The sequence below is a fragment of the Arvicanthis niloticus genome, chromosome 18 (genome assembly GCF_011762505.2).
Source record: "Arvicanthis niloticus isolate mArvNil1 chromosome 18, mArvNil1.pat.X, whole genome shotgun sequence".
Taxonomy (NCBI): domain Eukaryota; kingdom Metazoa; phylum Chordata; class Mammalia; order Rodentia; family Muridae; genus Arvicanthis; species Arvicanthis niloticus.
The window spans coordinates 38,618,569-38,637,993 of NC_047675.1; the positions used below are offsets into that span (position 1 = coordinate 38,618,569).

Genomic DNA, 19,425 nt, shown 5'->3' on the forward strand with positions numbered 1-19,425 from the left:
CCTTTTCATTTGGAGATGATGCCTCACTGAAACATATACCCCTAGTGACAGAAATAAGCTGAGGAAATGCTTCTTTCTTTCTTTCTTTCTTTCTTTCTTTCTTTCTTTCTTTCTTTCTTTCTTTCTTTCTTTCTTCCTTCCTTCCTTCCTTCCTTTCTTTCTTTCTTTCTTTCTTTCTTTCTTTCTTTCTTTCTTTCTTTCTTCTTTTTTAATGGCATCTTTGAGATAACAAGAGCTCCAACCAGGGCAGGAATAAGAGAACGAAAGAGATATAATGAAAATCACTTTGGAAGTCACAATGACCCGATTTGGCAACCTCATGGTATTTTTGAGAAGGAATAATTAGAAACCATTTGAAGTTTTTTTTTTTTATATAGTCCAAATGAATGGAAGACTGGAGTTATTTGGCCATCTGGTTTTGACAAGCGACAAAATGTCCATTTTTGGAGTTCTAAGTTTAAGATATCTATAGGACATCTATGAATAGATGCAGAAGAGACATTACTCTATGTAGTCATCAAAGGGAAATCAGAGCTACAGGAGATAAAATTCAGGCTTCCCCATCCACAAAGTACCATTGTAACAAGGGTCCTCAGAAACGTGGCCTATGAATGATGCTGGAAAACGCAGGGTGGAGGAGTAAAGAGACAGAAACAGTGAAAGCTGCAGTTCAGATAGCAGACACAGAAGGAGGTCACCCCCAAGGGTCACAAGCTTGTTGGTGACTTCTGTCCTGAAGAGTATTTTTCTCTCAGACACCCTCCACCCCCTTTGCTTTGAAAGCACCTGCTCTTTAGGATCAATCAAATCCTGAATGTCCTGTGGAGACTCCCCTGAAGTGGAACACCCTCACCATTAGACAGTCCTTCCCATTTTTATGTAAAGGAACATAAAGCACTGGAAAGACTGTACTCAGACTTGTGTGTGAATCTGCAAACACGATAGATTTAAAATTTTCACCAGGGCAATTATACAACACAATATTCTTGTGCTCAGTTATGCATCTGTTGAAGGAAAAATTGGGGCCATTAAATGAAAACATAAAGTTCTTGACATTTATGGTTGACTGTTGAGCTTAGCTGGCTCAGGAAATACTACCTCCTCATTTCCTACAGCTACAAATTGCAAATGTCTTACACTAAGAAAGCAAAGTTCTCAATTCTAAAGGTGCATTCCAAAGGCAACCTGACCTCTTAGTGTTTTAAAATCATCCTTTTGTAACTAGGGGTTACACACTTTCAGAAGATGTATGTCATAAAAGCAATAACAACCGCACTATAACAATCTGTGCTGGTAATTGTCCATTTTGTTTATCAAAAGTGTGTGCTGTTTGCAATTACTGTAGCTCTCGTCGTCGTGAACATGCATGGAGCTGCCCCTGCTATGACACTGGCTTTTTTTTTTTTTTTTTTCTTTCAGTTGCTTCATGTTCGTGTGTGGTAACAGAGTTTGTAGGAAAACACAGAGGTGCGGATGAGATTCATAGTATTGCCAGAAGCAATTTGAAATTGGCTAGGCAGAAACACAACTCTCTCTCTCTCTCTCTCTCTCTCTCTCTCTCTCTCTCTCTCTCTCTCCCCTTTTGGTCCATCTTTCTGATCCAGAAAATGTTTGCATTAACTCTCACTCCTGGCTGGAAGTGCTATTTTATTATGACTCAGTGGATCGATATACACTGGGAGCCATGAGCGATGATAGGTTGCCGGACAATTGTGTGAAAGGCCTCATTGGTTTGAGTAGAAATGAGGTCGCTTTGTGAGCCTTTCTTTTATCACAAAGGACAATTCAGAACTTGCCATTGTGTGTCAGGAATAGAAATAAGACGGAGATAAACTGATGTCCTTTTCCCATCTTATGCTTGGTGGTTCACATTGTTTACTTCCTGACAAACTTGGCCATGGATACCCCCTCCAAACACGGATTAAACTTTACCCTATCAAAACCAGGGAAACAGCTGCCTTCCTTCTCTAGTACAGACTAACTAACCAGTGGTGTTTGGTGTTACAGCGAGTTTAGCAGGAGCCAGAGAGATTCAATGGTTAAGGTCATTTGCTGTTCTTCCGGAGGATCCAGTCTGGTTCCTAGCATTCGCATCAGGCAGACCACAACTGCCTGTAACTTTAGCTACAGCAGATCCAGCATCTATTTTTGACCTCCAATGACATTTGCATTCATGTGGCAAATACTCACACAGATCCCCATACATCTAAGTAAAAAAAAATTTAAATAATCAGATTAATAGATGAAGGGAAAGCATCTGTTCTGGAAAAGTTACCCAGCATTGGTTACATTTATTTTATTCCTGTTCTTTCTTATTTTACCACAATAAAACACCTAAAGATCAAATATGTTGACACTTAATATGTTTTATTCAATAAGTCAAATAAATCAGTTAAGATAATTAAATTATCAGAGAAAAATTCAAAATGTTCAAAAGCACATGGATCCCAGGCAAGATTCATGGTAGCTGAATAATTTTGTCATAAACCTTATAAATAGCCATTTTTCTATTCTATTTTTCATTAAATCATAACCTTGTATGTCCCTCTATTTTTTTTTTATAAACCAGGAGCCAGATGGAGCTGGCTGGAATCAGGGATGTAGAGGAAGCAATTCTTTGTGTAACAGAAATGTCTGCATTTGGAAGCACTTCTAGAATTGAATGTGTGCATAAGGAAATATTTTACAGGCTGTCTTCAAACTATAAATCATATTTGGATACCATTCTATTTACTATTATAGAACACTGTGCCTATTAAGGTCTTTTTATGTAGGTAGATATAGATACATAGATAGATCAGTGTAAGAACTAAAAGATCATTATAATGACCCCAAACTTCATCTAAAGTGTGAATATGACTGCATCCATGTCACCTAACTGGCAAGATGTTTTTGAAATTGTAAAGCTTCACTGATTTTGTTTGGCTATATATGAAAATGGAAGTGTTCTCTACAATCTACATATCCACTTTTAATTATGAGATACATTGTTGGCAGCCTTTAGTATGTCCATCATTCATGGAGTAGCTCATAGTATGACTAGAGTACATAGGACATTCAGACCTGAAACCCACATTGGTATGGTCATCTCCAGCTTGATCCAAACTCTTGAGACCGTCCAGTGGTTGAAAAGGAATAAGAACATCTCGTGTATTATTCATTATTGTTAAAGTGTTGATAGCTATATTGCTTTAAAGTAGGGTTCTATTTCTAATTCTATCCAGACATCCTTACTGTATGTGGTCCCACATCACATTGTCTCCAAATCACTAGCCTCGACTGAATTTTATAGTTTTTTTGAAATGTGTGAGTTCTTTCCAAGTGAAATCTCAGATATACCAGCTTTCTAACATTTTTTTCTCCTCCTTCTGAAGTGGTAGTTGATTGATGAAATACATCCATGGTGCCTTGATGTGGTTATGTGTCATAATCTTGTTGTTGTGTCAGAGGTGATTGAGGATTGTCAGTGGATCTGAGGATACTTTGTGCCTTCTGTGTCTGCTGAGAATGGCGGAGTTAATTCCCAGCATTGGCTATGTGTTGTTGTACAACTGTCTGAGTGGTAGCTTATTTACACCTTTGTCTATTTTCTTGGCAAGGGTCAAAATTACCTTGTGCCTATTCAAAGCTGCATGACACTTTTATGCTACTCTACAGATTCCCTTTTTTGCTAACTGATAGCACAGGAATGCAGTGGTAATCATTAAGCATTGGTCACTACAATGGAGAACGGCTATCTAGCTCTGAGACAGGTCCTCATCCACAACAACACATTTTTTTCTCTTAGACTCTAATTGTAGAACGGTTACGGTGCTGGAGATTATAACCCACTGTGTAGAAAAACAATAACAATAATAAAAAATACTACATCAAAAGAAGCCAAGATTGGAAAATGATCTTTTATCAAAGAAAAAAGAATAGCTGGGTTGAGATAGACAGACAAAGAGGACCTTATTGAAGGGCACTGCAGCAGAGGTCAAGGATATTTCAATAGGGGAGAGAGACTCAACTCAGTTTCTTTGTGACAAGCCCTTGGAGGCACTGGACTGACCTAGTGGAAATGTACCAGAGTCCATTGGTGGGGGTTGGTGGATGCGAGCCAATGTGATCAGACCATCTGTTTGCTAATTGGAGCCTGAGGAAGTTGGACTCCTAATCTCTCACAGAGCCTGGAAGACAGGGACTTTGTCTTCATTGCTTATTTTCAAAGGGTATCTCATAGGTCCTTGAGAGAGACAGACCTGGATTATAAAGAAATGTCGAGAGGCTACATGACAGTTTGTGTCTCAAGAGATAGTGAAAGAAATTATAGTTATGCATTTTTAGAAATTAAAAACCCTAGAGTCTAAGGCAAGGGATATAAAGAGCTGGTATCAGGAAGAAAGGTACTCTGTCTAACTGCATCCAAGCTGAAGGGTAGGCGTTGATGCTGCTTTGGCCGGATACATCACTAGTCATTGGTTCTGGTGTCTGTGCAATAGCAATGCCCATAGCAAGATAATACAATGGGATAGATTCTGGAATTTCAAAATGTATATCTGAGAGCAGATTTATCAAACTCATAAGCCCACATAAATATATCTTAAAACACAGTACTTTACTAGCATTGGGAGAATATTAATTCATTTAAAATACTTGTGACTGGATTTTCACCTTCCATGCCCCAATGTCTACCACTCCAAGCCCATGCTGCTTTTCCAACTGTTGTGTGGAGGCAACGTCTGTTCGTTGTAGGATAGGGACTTGAGTGTTATGATCCAGAAGGAGGTGTGTAAGGGTGTTTGGCTTATGACAGCGTACCATCTCAGGCTCACTGAAAAAGAAAAAAAATGTTATTTAAACCTCTGAGCCAGCGTACTCTCTTTGGTCCATGATGTTATTTACTGAAATGACCTGCTGCAATATAATGGACCTAAATGGGAACGTTTAGGCAAGCATTGTAATGGACTTAGAAAGTAAAGCATGGGCAGGTCCTGCTCATCATCTGACTTTCTAGACACCATGTACTCAAAACCATTTTCCCCCAAACTGCTAATCTAAATAAGCCAAAACTCGATGTGGTGAAATAAAAACAGATTAAGGCACAGTCTAAGGGTTTTTCTGTAGCTTTATTAGGCCTCTGGAGGAAATTTGGCTGGCCTAAAACGGGAAAAAAATCAAATATATAAATCAAAGTGCCTGAACAGAGAAAGGATATAAATATTTACTTTTCAATCCCCTGAATTATTAAAGATTTCAGAAATGTTTGATCTGGCAAGACAAAAAGAAGGGCTGAAAAATCAGCCTGCCAATTTGCTTTGAGGCAAAATTGACAGACAACAAAGAACTCGGGCCTAGGAGAACTTAGTGACGTATTATTAATTCAGGGCCCTGCTGGGGAGATGAAGGGAGAAAGCCTCTCATTTCCATTGTATCCAGAATTCAAAAAAAAAAAAAAAAAAAACAAAAAAAACCCAAAAAAACTGTGGATACATCTGTGAGATGTAGTTTGGAGTAACTAAACTGGGTAGCTGTGAGCTGATTGGTTGGCTGTGAGATTGAGATCTCAGCCAATTGTTGAGATTTTCCATTTGAGTGCATCATTGAAAAACATTCTGTGCTTTAGTTGAATTCAGGCCCAACTTGTATGAGTTCAAACATTCAGGCCCATAGGACCACAATTTTATTTTATTCCATTATTTAGAAATGCAGTCATACACTATGTAATGTTTTGGTCAACAATGCATGGTGGTGGTACTCCTCTTAGTCTGGGTTGGTGATACACTATATGATCCTGATTTAGTTCAGGCAGTTCAGCTAGGACCCAAAGGCAGGTAACAGAGTCAGAGATAGCCCTCCCCCACTTTGTAGAGGGGTGAGGTCCAGTCCCTCCATGCTCTTTGTCTGGTGGTTCAGTCTCTGAACCTTCACAGGCTCAGGTTAGAAGATTTCTGTAGGTCTTGTGGTGTCCTTGATCCCTCTAGCTTGCTCAATTCTATCCCCCACTCTTCCACAAGACTCCCTGAACTCTGCCTGATATTTAGCTGTGGGTCTCTACATCTGTTTCCATATGGTGCTGGGTGAAGCCCCTCAGGAGACAGTTATGCTAGTCTCCTGTCTGCAAGCATAGCAGATGATCATTAATAGTGTTAGGGGTAGGCTCTCTTACATGGGATGTGTCTCAAGTTGGGCCAGTTATTGGTTGGCAGTTCCCTCACTCTCTGCTCCATTTTTAGGATGGGGATAAGGTGTTTAGGAGGTGGGTGCTGGAGAGGGCTGGAAATGAGAGTGAAAATAAATAGGATATCTCTGGGACTAGCTGGAGACCTGGGACAAGGAGGCTTCAAGAGTCTATAGGGGTGACCTTAGCTAAACTCCTAGCAGCTGGGGATATGGAAACTGAAGTGACCACTTCCCATATCCAGGTGGAACTTCCAGTAGAGAGAGTTCCACCCACAAAAACTTTAACCCAAAATTTGTCCTGCCTACAAGATGTACAGGGATAAAGAATTATTTAAAAGAGGATGTCAGGAGATGCAAGCCTCTGGGAGTGGGTCAGCTTTGAGTAGTCTTGAAGACAAAGCTTATGGTGAACAGTTTACTCAAAGAACGGCAAGAAGATCTCTGTCAGTGGAGAGGAAAAAGCTGGTGTCTCAATCTGTTTTCTGTTCGTGTAACATAATACTACAGACCATGGAAATGATAAAGAAAAATATTTTGCGACCTTGCAAGTCTTGTGGCTAGGAAGTCTGAGAGTATGGTATTACCATCTTCTTGCCAACTGGTGGAAATCTTCCTGTATCATGGTATGGTGGATGAGGAGCCCATGGTAAGATTGAGCTAGTAAAGCAATTTCATATGTGTGTGTGTGTGATTTTCCTGTGGTATGAGTGCTTTCATGAGGGTCCTTCTTTTGTAGCTTCAACCTTATCCTAATAACCTCCCTAAGACTTCATCTTCAAACATAAATTTTGGGATTATGTTTCCAACATTCAAACTTTAGCAGTTGGGAAGAAAAAAAAATAGTGGCTAGGAAGAATGAAGAAAAGCAGTCTCCAATAGAACCTTAAGCTCCTGTCCTCAGACTTTGTCTTTCACTGGGTGTGAGATCAAAAGTCACTTCAGGATTTTTGAGCTCAGGGGTGGTATTTAGACATATTGTGTAGAGAAGAGAGTCTTGGTGGACAAAGACTGAAAGAGGGAGATGGTTGATGGCTTTTGCAAGAATCCAGGATAGCACAATGAGGCTTGAGCCAAGGAAGCATTCATGAAGGTTCTATGAAGGTTCTGGGAGCCAAGAACTACCAGTAACCATCAGTGCTCGAAATATATGGTGTAAGGGAAAAGAAGAAATCAAATGTGACTCTATTTATTTATTTATTTATTTATTTATTTATTTATTTCACTCCAAGGAACTGGAAGGAGAGACTTGTAGTCATCATATTAGGCAAATGTTGTGTAGAGTAGGGAGGTAGGTGGGAGGTTGAAGATGTTATCAAAGAAAGAGTAAAATTTACAGGTGATGTGTGGGCAGATATATAAATTGGCTAAGAAACCAAAGAACAAAAATAGAAAGAGAATAAATAGAGCTGAGGGCTGAGACCTGGAGAATCTCACTTGTGAGAGATGACTGGAGACAAAAAGAAGAAAAAAGGCTAACATCCTAAGTTGGACTCCTTTGGATTCACATGGTGGAAGGTGAGAACTGATCCTGCAAGTTGCCCTCTGCCCTCCATGTAAACAGTATACTATACAACATGTGTACCCTATGACATACACTCCCACTCACCCCAACCCCTACAAATACATACATACATACATACATACATACATACATACATGTAAATAAATGCAAATTAAAATGAAGAATGAACAATGATGATTCTGAAAAGGAACAGTCAATAACCTAAAAGGAAATTTCAGAGTTCTCTTCTGCAGGAGGTAAGTAAAGGAAGTACATGAAGACATAGAGGGTGACCCCAAGGATGGCAGTCTTCATAAGCTCAACCTGGGAGGAGGATTGAAGTCTGGCCATTGCATTAGAGGATCTGGTGTCCTTTGTTTGCTTGGATAAGAACATTGTCAGATAAGTCTCTGGGTCTGATTTGTAACTGGCATAAGATCAGATGGGATGAGAAAAGTTGTTAGTGATATGGATGGCTCCGTAGTAATGTTAACATAAATGACAGAAAATATAAATTAACAAAACAAGGTCAAGACAAGCATCTTCTTTGCTTTTAAAGTTGGAAGATAACAGCATCATGCTTATGTAAAAATGCATGCGCTGGTTGGGGATATAGTCTGCTCTAGAGAACAAAGGCAGTGATGAACTGGGAGTTGGGGAGGAAGAGGAGGAAGAGGCAGTAAAGGCAGAGGCAGCAGCTATAGCAGTGGTCCTGAGTAGCTTCTGTTAAAACAGAGGACAATGCACAGCTCATGAGAACAGAAGTGCACTGAGCTGACCAAGGGATCCTGAGCACATCATGAGAACTCAGTCTTCTATTCTCTTGTTTCCTCTGCTTCTCTGTTGGCCTCACTTGGTTAGGCTCCCTACAGTTTATTTCAATGTCTTTTTAACCCCCCCTCTTCTTGCCAGCATAGAAATACCTTCTTTAATAGTTCCCTCAACACCTTAGCATTGCTCCAATTGTCCTGGTCCAAGTCATCGGCCCACTCCAGAAATAGTCTGAGACCAGAGTAGGCAAGATCTGGGAGTAAACTCAAGAAGAGACCACCAGCAATCCATACTCCATCAGCAAAGTGTTATTTTCTTTCTGGGGTGGGGGAAGAACTACTTTCCTGTGAAGAGACTTTAAATGGTGTTCCCTGGACAGCACATACCATTTAATGGAACCAGCAAAAAGTGGAACCATGCTCTTCCTATTCTCTACTTCTCTAATTTTTTTTTTTTTTTTTTTTTTTTTTTTTTTTTTTTTTTTGTAATTTAATGTCAAATTCAAAATGAATCAGGCAAATGGGGATTCTTGGGGGAAGTATAGGTGAGATCCCATTTGGAAAAAAGAAGTAATTATCTTTGAAGGAAACCTTCCTCTGACAATTTTAATTAAGCCAATTATTTTCTAGAAGTTTAGATGTCCTAATAGTGGCGGGCAGTACCACTCAACGGTGGTCACTTGTGCATTGTGTCCTTGAAGGTCTGTGTCCTGCATTCTCATCTCTTGAGAAAGAAGTCTGACTCACCCTCTCTCTGTAGTTTGTACTCATCTGCTTGAGAGCCAAATGCATTCATTTGTCATGTTACTTCCCCTGAGAAGCCAGGAAGTGACCGCTGTGCCATTTTTAATATGAGTAGGGAATGAAATGCATTCTCACCTACATTACCTGGCTGTAACCAAGAGTATCTTTTTGTTTTCCTATAACCTAAGATGTTCCTCCCAACCAAGCACTAGATGCTGATGACTAGACATTGGACATAGAAGGTTTAAACACAATTCAGCCAGTCAGACTACTTATAATGAACTAACACTGAATAGTATTTCAGCATATTATTAGGATAAAATGTATCACTGTGAGTTAAGTTCAGTTATAATTACTCCAAATAAAATAAGAAGAGAGGAAAAAAATAAAGAAAAAAGGGGTGATTTTTAAAGTGTCATATAGAGGCTAGACTACTTTTAAAAACAGAAACCAATTTTTAGTTTTGAATACAAAGTAAGCTTTCATCTCTCAAAAACTGCATTGTATAATATTGGGAAAATTTACTATCCTTTCCAATATTTTCAAGTTTTATTGGCAGAAATGTGAAGACATAGTTCATTTCATTTGATAATTTTGGTAATGAAGTATAACATAGTTGCAAATTCTGTATATGCCAATTCCACTCGAGAGCTTATTATAGAATATGCACTAGGTACTTTTTAGTTTGCTTGTCTGTCATTATACTTAAGAGGAACATATGCTCCAGGGACAGGTTCTGTAGGAATCTAAAAGTGGTAGGCAACCCATCAAAGAGCTACTTTGTTGTGCAATCATTTAGTCACTAAACAGTTTTTAACTACTTTTATGAATTCTTTGAGAATTTAATGCGATATTTCAATCCTATTTAGCCCTCCAACAACTTGTCCCATATTCATTCACTCCTTTCTTAACCAACCGCTCAAACTTTGCATTTTCTCTCTCTTTTTATAACCATCAAGTGCAATTTGTGCTGTTTGTATACTCTTGGGTGTGGGGCCATCGCTGTAGCATGGTGGAACTACTTGGTGACACATCTTTAAAGAAAACTGACTCTCCCTCTCTGAATAACTTTCACTTGTCATTGCTTTCTTAGCTAGGGGTGGGACTTTATGGCCACCCTCATTTTCCATGTTAAGGTTTAAGCTTGTGCAGGTCCTGTGCACTCTGTCACAGACACTGTGAGTTCATATGTGGAGTTACCGTGTTGGGTCTGGAAAATGCTGTTTCATTCAACCAACTCCTAATGACTTATTGCTGTACCCACAGACTAGCTAGTGTACCTTTCCACTGTTGCCAGTGAAACTTCTTTCTGCAGTAGATGCCAATTAACACAGAGACCCTCAACAGCTCAAGGTGTAGAGAACAGAGACTTAGGAGTGCTCAGCCCTAAATGAAAAATCTATATCCCATCTTTTCCTTCCAATGCTTCAGGTATCATAGTGGAAAAGGGGCTAGAAAAATTGTAAGCAAAGATAGGAAATAACAAGAAGATGCTTTATTATAGATAATTTCTATCATTTAAAATTTCTTGAATGTTTCATACTTGTATACAATGTATCCTGATCATATCCCTTACTCTACTCCCTGCCTTCCAATTCCTTCTGGGTGACTAACACCTTCCTTCCCTTAAAGCCACTAAGTCCAGTTAGTGCTGCCTTTATAGATATGGATGGAAGGGGCATAGGGAATATCCTACTATCCACACTCCCAAAGAAAAGTGACTCTCCAACTCCCAGCAGCCATTCACTGCCAATCATTCCTCAGGTTAATGTGGTCATCAGTAGCCCATCCAACTGCACTGTTCTTATGCAGGTCTTGTGCGAGCAACTACAGCTGCTGTGAGCTCATACGTGCAAGAGCCATGTCATATTCAGGAGAAAGCGTTTTACAGCACTTCCCCCACTCCCAAGCTGTACCATTATTTTTTTCCCCATCATCCATAGAGTTTTCTGAGCAATGCAGGTGGGGGTTCATATTGATGTCCTGTCTACAGCCGAGGACTCCGAGTAGCTCAATCTCAGCATTTTAGACAGTTATGAAGGCCTGGTTTAACCACTACCCACTGTAAAAAGAAGAGCAAGATTGAGAGCAAGCTGCCTTCTACATATTTATGTTCATACCCTTAGATTTGTGAGGTCAGTAAACATTTTTAAAGCTCAGCTTTTATTGTGACAACAACTCTTTGCTTGGAGTCAATAGCAATAACAAGGCTTTTGCCACTCAGAAAGTTACAGCCAGCATATACTGTCACAATTTCTGAACGTGCGGAAATCAATAGGTACTTCATCTGCTTTAAAAAATTGAATCCTCATGGCAGTACTATAATATTTAGGAATCCTATTAAGGGGTTGGGGGTGGGGAGAGCTGACCTTAAAATATGAGTTTCCAAGTTGTCATCTGAACAGGTCAGAAATGTTTCTCAGAGCTGTAGAGATGGCTCAGTGATCAAGGGTGCTTGCTGTTCTTGAAGAAGACACAGCTTTGGTCTAGTGCCCACATCTGGTGGCTCCCAACAGCCAGTAAAGCCAGCTCTAGGGTATCGGGTATCTGGCACCATTCTTTTGACCTCTGTGGTCACCCTTGTGACCTACTCCATCCCCATATGTGTTGTACAGTTATATACTGAGGCGAACATGCATACACACACACACCACATCACACACACACACACACACACACACACACACACACACACTATCAAATAAATATGTTAAAAAAGAGAAAGAAATGCTTCTATTTGAAGCACATGAAAGACTTTATTATGCTAAATCTCAGTAGGGATTTAGCTGAAGAAATAGGGCTGAAGAAACAGAGAGATGAGGTTGAGAAAGGAAGCCTGTGATGTGGAGAGAGAAAGAAATGCAAGGAGAAGACTCTTTGGCAGGTTAAACTCAGTAACCAGAATAGATGGCATTAGAACAAGATGGTCTTTAGTTTCATAGGTATTGGCTTACTTCAATGTTGAATATATTAGCATATTAAAAGCACATTAAGGACAAATAACACTTGACTAGCAGCTGAAAGGTTTAGTTAATAAACAAAATAAAGAATTCATTACAGTGTTTTATTTATAGTCATTTAGACTTTTCAATGTAATGGAGTTAGCCATCACATTCTCCATTACAAAAAAGTAGCTGTGCTGCTGGTTTGTCTCCAGGAGGCTAGATAGATGGGCAATGGCCAGAGGGCCAGTGCAGTGTGACCCTCGGCTGAGGTGCCATTTGTATCATTGCCATCATTGTCCCTCCCTGCCATCAAAGGCTGCAAAGATCAGTCAGTGATGGAGCCATTTCTATCTTAAATTTTCCCCGTTGCTACTCGACATTTTTCTTAAAGTTCTAACAAGCACATTCCATCATGTACCACTGCAGAGCCTCGCAGCTTAAAACCCAACGGGAATCTTTCCATTCCCCGTGGCTGACTTATCCTTCTGAAATTACTTGGTAAAGCCTGGGAGCATCAGAATTTCCATTACTTTATCAGTGTACCTTGTTAATGAGATAGCTTAATTTGCATACCAGTAGTACCTTTTCACCACAGGTAAGAAATTGAAATGTTCAAGGTCAATTAACTGCCAATGTTTCAAGTCAGCTTGTGGGGCTGTAACTGGGAGCTATGCTGGGGAGAGGGAGTGGTCACTCGGGGAGTTCCTCTTACTCCTGATGAGAATTGATGATCCAATTTTAACCCACTCGGATCCCTTGAACACCTTTTCCTTGCTTTGTATCTCTCTTGTTTGCTTTTTAAATGCAGGATCATAAGGATGTCCTGAAATACTGCAGAAACACGGTGATATTCCTGATGAGGAAAAAAAAAATCCCAACATAACCTCATTATGGATTTCAGATCATTAAAATTAGCTAGAAAGAGCAAGACACAAAATTGTCAGCATTTTCTGGGAGGTATAAGCTAATAGAGATAAAATTCCACATGCAGAACTTCCGAGCTAAGATGGTAGCTGCCTGCGGGTACCCCTCTTCCCTAAGTTTTCACTGTGAAAGATGATAAAAATTTAGAAGGATTTGCAATTACAGTAATAAGAGGAACCAAGATGCCTTGATTAAATCCAGCTCTACAAAGACTTTTAGCTTCCAAGCTTTTGATAGGCCCTGAGGGACAGAAGAGATTGGAGGGGACAGTGGATAGAAATACTCACCCACTCATTATTCCCATCATGCACCTGTATTTAAACAAAACAAAACAAAACAATGGTCCATTGTATGCAAGGAAGGAGGTTGCTCTCACACTCTGATAGCTGAAGATTTCTGATCTTCACCCTACTCCTCTTTCTATGTGTTCTGGGACCTACAGATTCTTACTGTCATATCTGACAATGAGCTGTACCCATATGTCTCTGTTGACAGCACTTGCCTCCTCATTGGATCCCAGGGGATGAAGAAGTATGGGGAAAATGCTGGCTCGGATATAAAAATGATGTGGTAGGAGCAGTTCCCACTGAGGATTCAGGACTCCCTGAGATATCAGTGGCAGAATTCTACCAGAGGGTGTGCTGCAGATCTCTTGAGAACAATTTCTATGTAGAAGATAGTCTATGAGTGTAGGAGCAACTCTTGTGGGTGTCAGGCAGCAGGACCAGATATACAGTACTGGGCCATCCCAAGTTCAACATAGTCCATGACTACCTAATGAAATTTTTTGCTTAAAGTATGAAGAACATTTTACTCTAATCTAAACAACTTGCTAAGATTAGAGACCAAGATAACTCTATACCCAAGTCATATTTCTAAAAGTATTAGTTCATTGTGTATACTGTGTGTGTGTGTGTGTGTGTGTGTGTGTCTGTGTGTGTGTGTGTCTGGTGGGGCATGCATATGCTTTAGTGTTCATGTGAAGGTTGGAGGACAACCCCAGGGGTCGGTCCTCACTTTCCACCTTGCTTGAGACAGAGTCTCTTGTTCACTGCTGTATAGAACAGAGTAGCTGGCCTATAAGCTTCTAGGCAGTCTCTTGTCTCTGTCTTGGAATAAAAGAACTGGGCTACCACTCCTGGATTTGTGTGCATTGGAATTCATGTCTTTGCTTTTGTGTGGCAAGTGTTTTAATTAGTGAGCCATCTTCCTATCCCTCAAGTCCTAAGTGTTCTTTAAGAGTAAATACAGAGAAAAAACTATACCAACAAAAATTACATACTGTATACATATACTACATGATATGGATATGAATGTGCATATACATTTTATATATATATATATATATATATATATATATATATATATATATATATATACTGGAGATACACACACACACACACACACACATTGGGTCTATGAAAGGTTGGCAGTTTGCTTCTACTCTACTTTATAAAGTAGAATGCTATTATACATAATGGTTTGCCCCCAAAACAAAACAAATAAAAAACCAAGAAAATATGAAAAAGTATCTATTCTTTATGGATTAATTTTTTAAAATGATGTATATGTGTAGGTGTCTGTGTGTGGGTTTGTAAACATGAATACAGTGCTCACAAGGGCCAGATCCCCTGGGACTAGAGCTACAGGACAGATAGGTGTTGAGCTCTAAGCTTGGGTCCTCTGCTGAGCCATCTTTCCTATCCTCAAATTACCTAGCTCTTAAAACAGTATAGTGTAGTAAATATTGGGCATTACATCCCAAGGCAAGCAAGAATTATTAAGATGCCACTAATAGAGGACATTGCTGTAATTTTTTTAATGCTATTTTTGAGCCCTTTTAGAGATCTTGATAAATGACCAGTCTGTTTGCCTAGAGCAACTGGTTATGTTTATGTCCCAGCCAATTCTGTTATTGGGTTCTAACCATCTGGGACAGCATACATCAACCCTAATTATAGGGAAACCTGGAACCATGTGGCTAGAAACAGCCCCCTCAGTCCAGAATTTCTTCTAGAGAAATGAGTTTACTGGAAGCTCACAAGACCTACTTAACGTCATCCTAGCTGCCACACACAGACCTTTTCTTACAGCTGCAGCTTGTTCTGCTGTCCTGGAGTGGTACTATCCCACAAGATCCTGTCTGGTAGCCTTCAGAATTGTAGTTTTTACCTTTACCAAACCCAGTCTGTTCCTCCACTGCATAGAACTCTCCATATTTTCTCACATTATGGTTCCCTGCAGTATCTCACCATTAATGATTTTTCTTTTTTTGGTTATGTTTCAATCATACTTTTCAATCTGTTCCTCTCCTGAGTCTTCAAAACCTTGATCATCTTTGTTATCTAACCATTAACAATGCAGCAAAACATGACCAAGCCCAGTTTGTTAATTCTGTCGTCAACACTGAACTTTCTTCTTTTTGTTTTGTCTCTGGGCAGAGAGAGATCAAAGGCTGCACACCATCACCCAGCTGTGCCTGTAAGCAGTAAACACCCTGGCACGAAATGATGACTTGGCTTTTCACACAAAACATTTAAAAAATATTCAGTGAGACCTCCCATTTCTCTCCAGTGCTTAGAAACTTCTAAATGAACACAGGCAGCACATGTCTAGCCTTGTCTACTACATTTTTGCTTGCCTACGTTTTGTTATAATTAGAAGTCATTTCATATCCTGGAAGTCTTTCTGAATCCCACACATTCTACTGGCGTTTCCATTTCACTTGTGGATTTTTAATGCCTTCTTTCCCTATGTTCTTCTATTTTTGCTAAAGGAGCTGGTGGCTGGTCCCCACTTGTGTCCAACAAATACCAGTGGCTGCAGATTGACCTTGGAGAGAGGATGGAAGTCACATCCGTGGCCACCCAAGGTGGATATGGGAGCTCCAACTGGGTGACCAGCTATCTCCTGATGTTCAGTGATAGTGGAAGGAACTGGAAGCAATACCGACAAGAAGACAGCATCTGGGTATGTTTCCTTCAGAAAAGATATGTGCTCTTGGGGTCTGAAGTACATCCATTCCTGGGGTTTGTTATTCAGCGTCTTATATAAACTGGCTATGGAACATTCAGGGTGAACCTGATACCATCTCTAAAGGGAAAATATTCATAGCAAATCTATGAAAATATTAAGAGCAAATTCCTGAGAAGGTGAAAAGGTCCCGTGAGCCCACTAAACCGTGTGGAAATGCAAGAAGTTAGACATGTATAAAAATTTATGTTTGTAAGATAACATGGCACTTTTATGTTGTCTTTAAAACTAGTCCAAAGTATTTATTTTATTTAGTCTGATGACTGAGGTTTCTAGAGCTTTTTCTCTTGAATATAGAGAGAATCTCTAAGACAGAGAGCCACGTCTGAAGTTATATATAGGGTTGTGTATACATGTGCACATATGTATATATGTCTGTGTGATTTACAATGTTACAATATTAATTGCATAAAACGTACACGCATCGTTACTCAGTGTGTGCGATGAAGTATTTTTGACAGCTCTATAAGATGGAGAGCAGGAAAGAGATGGGTTGTGATAAAGTAAAGTGATTTTTTTTTTCCTGTGCCTGCTATCCCCTGGTAGAGGAAGGTAAAGGAAGTTTGCTTGATGATAAAGAGAAATGAATTCTTTGTCAGTATAGAATCATGTTTTGTCTCTTATGTGAGCCAGGGATGACATACCGCAATCAAAAAATTGTTCTCCCATTGCTCCGTCCCCACCCCCAGCTGAGCTGCTGGAATCTGAGAAAATGAGTAAGGTAATGAAGCATTCTTAGCACACGGGTAATTTGGAAGCCTGTTTGGGCACAGGATGATCATTTTCTTTGACCTGTCAGTAACCGCTCTTTTCAAACTTTTTGGAATCAGTTACACATTATAAACTCATTGAAAAAAAAATGGACAGTGATTTGCTCACCTCTGTGTCTGGAAAGCTCCTGGTAGTCATTAAATGTGTGTTTATTGATGAAAATTGAATTGAGGAGAAGCACACATAGTCTTTTCTGTGGTGAGAACAGGAGGCTGGAAGCAGTTGCTTCTGAGTGTTTATTTTTTTTTTATTCGCTTTACATCCCAGTTGCTGTCCTTACTCCTAACACCCCTCCCCTAGTCCCCCTCCCCTCCCCATCCCTTCTCCTATGAAAGAGGGCATTTTTATTATCATTATTATTGTTAGTAATAATAATTGTTAGAAAACCTGCTCTAAAATCCAAAGCAAGCTGAAGCTACATGCAAGAGTGGGAAACCAAACCCCACACAACTGGGTACTGTGGCTCAGTTAATTCCATGGGACGCACTCAAGCGAAAGCCAAAATTAATAGTAACGATGAACCAGTAACACCAAAGCCTAATGAGGTATTTACTTTAACTAGATGTTTGGATCTTTTAATCTTTTTCTAAATTAAGCATTATATTTTAAACTGGGTAAGTAATGGTTACTGCCTGCTCGTATTTCGCTGCAGTAATTAAAATGTAGGTTCGGGTATTGTTTTTTATATTGTGAACATGATGTATTTCTCTTTATTAGACATTGAAAATTGACATGTAGGCATTGCTATTTCCTTATTTAGTATTGTTCAAGGTGAAGTATGCAGGATGAAATGGCAGTAAGTGAGACTTTTTTCCCCCTTATCTAAACCACAGAGAGCAAAAGAGCATTTAACACAAAACTGTTAAGGCAACATTGGTCTCTGAACTATGTTGTAATCTGCTGACCTTTTCATAGGCTCCCCATCTTGAGTGTGAGTTGCCTCTTAATAAATACGGTAACTCCCAGACTTACCGGAACACCTTCAAAGCCCAACAGTGCCTGGAATGTTGCAGAGCCAAATTGAATGAATGAACAAATATAGGAATGAAAAAAACATTTCGTAGTATTTTCTTCTTATTACTCAAGCAATATTGATTCCCTCCTATATTCATCAGCTCGCCCTTTGAGCTTATCTGTCATCTGTCAATCATCTAGCTGTCTGTCTGTCCATCTGTCTATCATCTATCTAATCTATTTATTAATTCATGCATCCATTCATCCATCGTCGTCTATCTATTCATCTATCTATCTGTCTGTCTATCATCTATCTCAATCTATAGTTAATATCGACTTTTTATTTGTAGTTACATACTTACATTTATATCTGTCTTTGCTGGTTATAGACAGATCGCAAAGTTCTCCAACCTCCCATAATTATTTTACCTTTCTTCTAAGCACTGTAGTGGCGCCTTGTCTGAGATCCTATAGTTGCCAAGGCATGGGAAATAAGGCTGCTTAATGCCCTGCTCTTGTATTTTCCACCTAGAAGAACTCAAACTATTGCAACTTAAGCTTTTTAAGTAGAAGAACAATCTTGAGTGTATATATGCAGTAAGGAACTTAACCTTTTGCCGCTCCACAAATGCACATTTCCTAAGTTGGTTTTTGAGGTTTTTCTTCAGTTTTTCTAGCTATTATGGGATATATGCCAATTATACAAAAGTGCCAATTTCCTTTAATGGCTTTACAGTCTGTTTCGGATGTTACAAATAAATCTATGAGAGAAAGTAAAGAAATGCACAAGGCGTTATTACAAGTCTGTGGTAGGAAAAGGAAGGAAGACAAGTGTTATTGGTTTAGAAAAAAATATAATAAAACAAACCAATAAAACCTTCCAACATGGTGAGAAACACCCAAGTGAGAGTTCTTCCCTTCTTTCTGTTGACCTCCCTTCAATTTTCAGAAAGAGCAACACTTTCTCTACCCCCGGAAGAACTAACAAAATCCTCTCTGCTTCTTAAAAAGAATCATTTAGAAGAATAAGAAGGCATTTTATTTATTATCTACACAAGTAATTAATAAAAATGTAAACTTGATAGGCATATCATATATTAAAATACATTAGAAGATTTCTTCACAATAAAATTCATAGTCTAATGCCCATCAGAGATAATTTCTCTAAATTACTTGGCTGGATGGTACATAAATATTTAATGAAAATTTAGAAAATGTGGGCCACTAAAATTGTTTCCCTTAAATTGAAGACAAAATAAAGTCCCTCAGCATTTTCAGGATGCAAACACTCTTTTCAGCTAGTGTATTGCAAGTAATGAAAAGCTAAATGCAAGGTATAATTTTAACTCATTTAAGAACAATTGCAGAAATATGAAACCAACATCTTAGACATTTTTAGCAAGGCAATGAGTAAAAAAAAAATACTACAGCCAAATTCCCCCATTTTTTAAAATAATTTAATTATTTTGATAATCACCCAATATTTTCCTGCATGCTACACCTCCAAGAAATGGGTGGGGCCAGTTTTCTAAATGGTTTTAGTAAATATAATTGTTGTATACAAGAGAAGCTTTTAAAAAGATGTATATTAAAGAAAATTTTATGTATGTGTGTTGTATTT

General features: G+C 39.1%; 1 protein-coding gene across 1 annotated transcript in view; it reads left to right on the top strand.

The window, feature by feature from the left end:
• Positions 1-19,425, top strand: part of Cntnap4 (contactin associated protein family member 4) — a 292,284-nt gene that overhangs the window by 70,603 nt on the left and 202,256 nt on the right. The window contains exon 3 of the mRNA XM_034523024.2: positions 15,823-16,016. Within this exon, the coding sequence (XP_034378915.1) occupies positions 15,823-16,016 (194 nt within the window). The remainder of the gene's footprint in view (positions 1-15,822; positions 16,017-19,425) is intronic.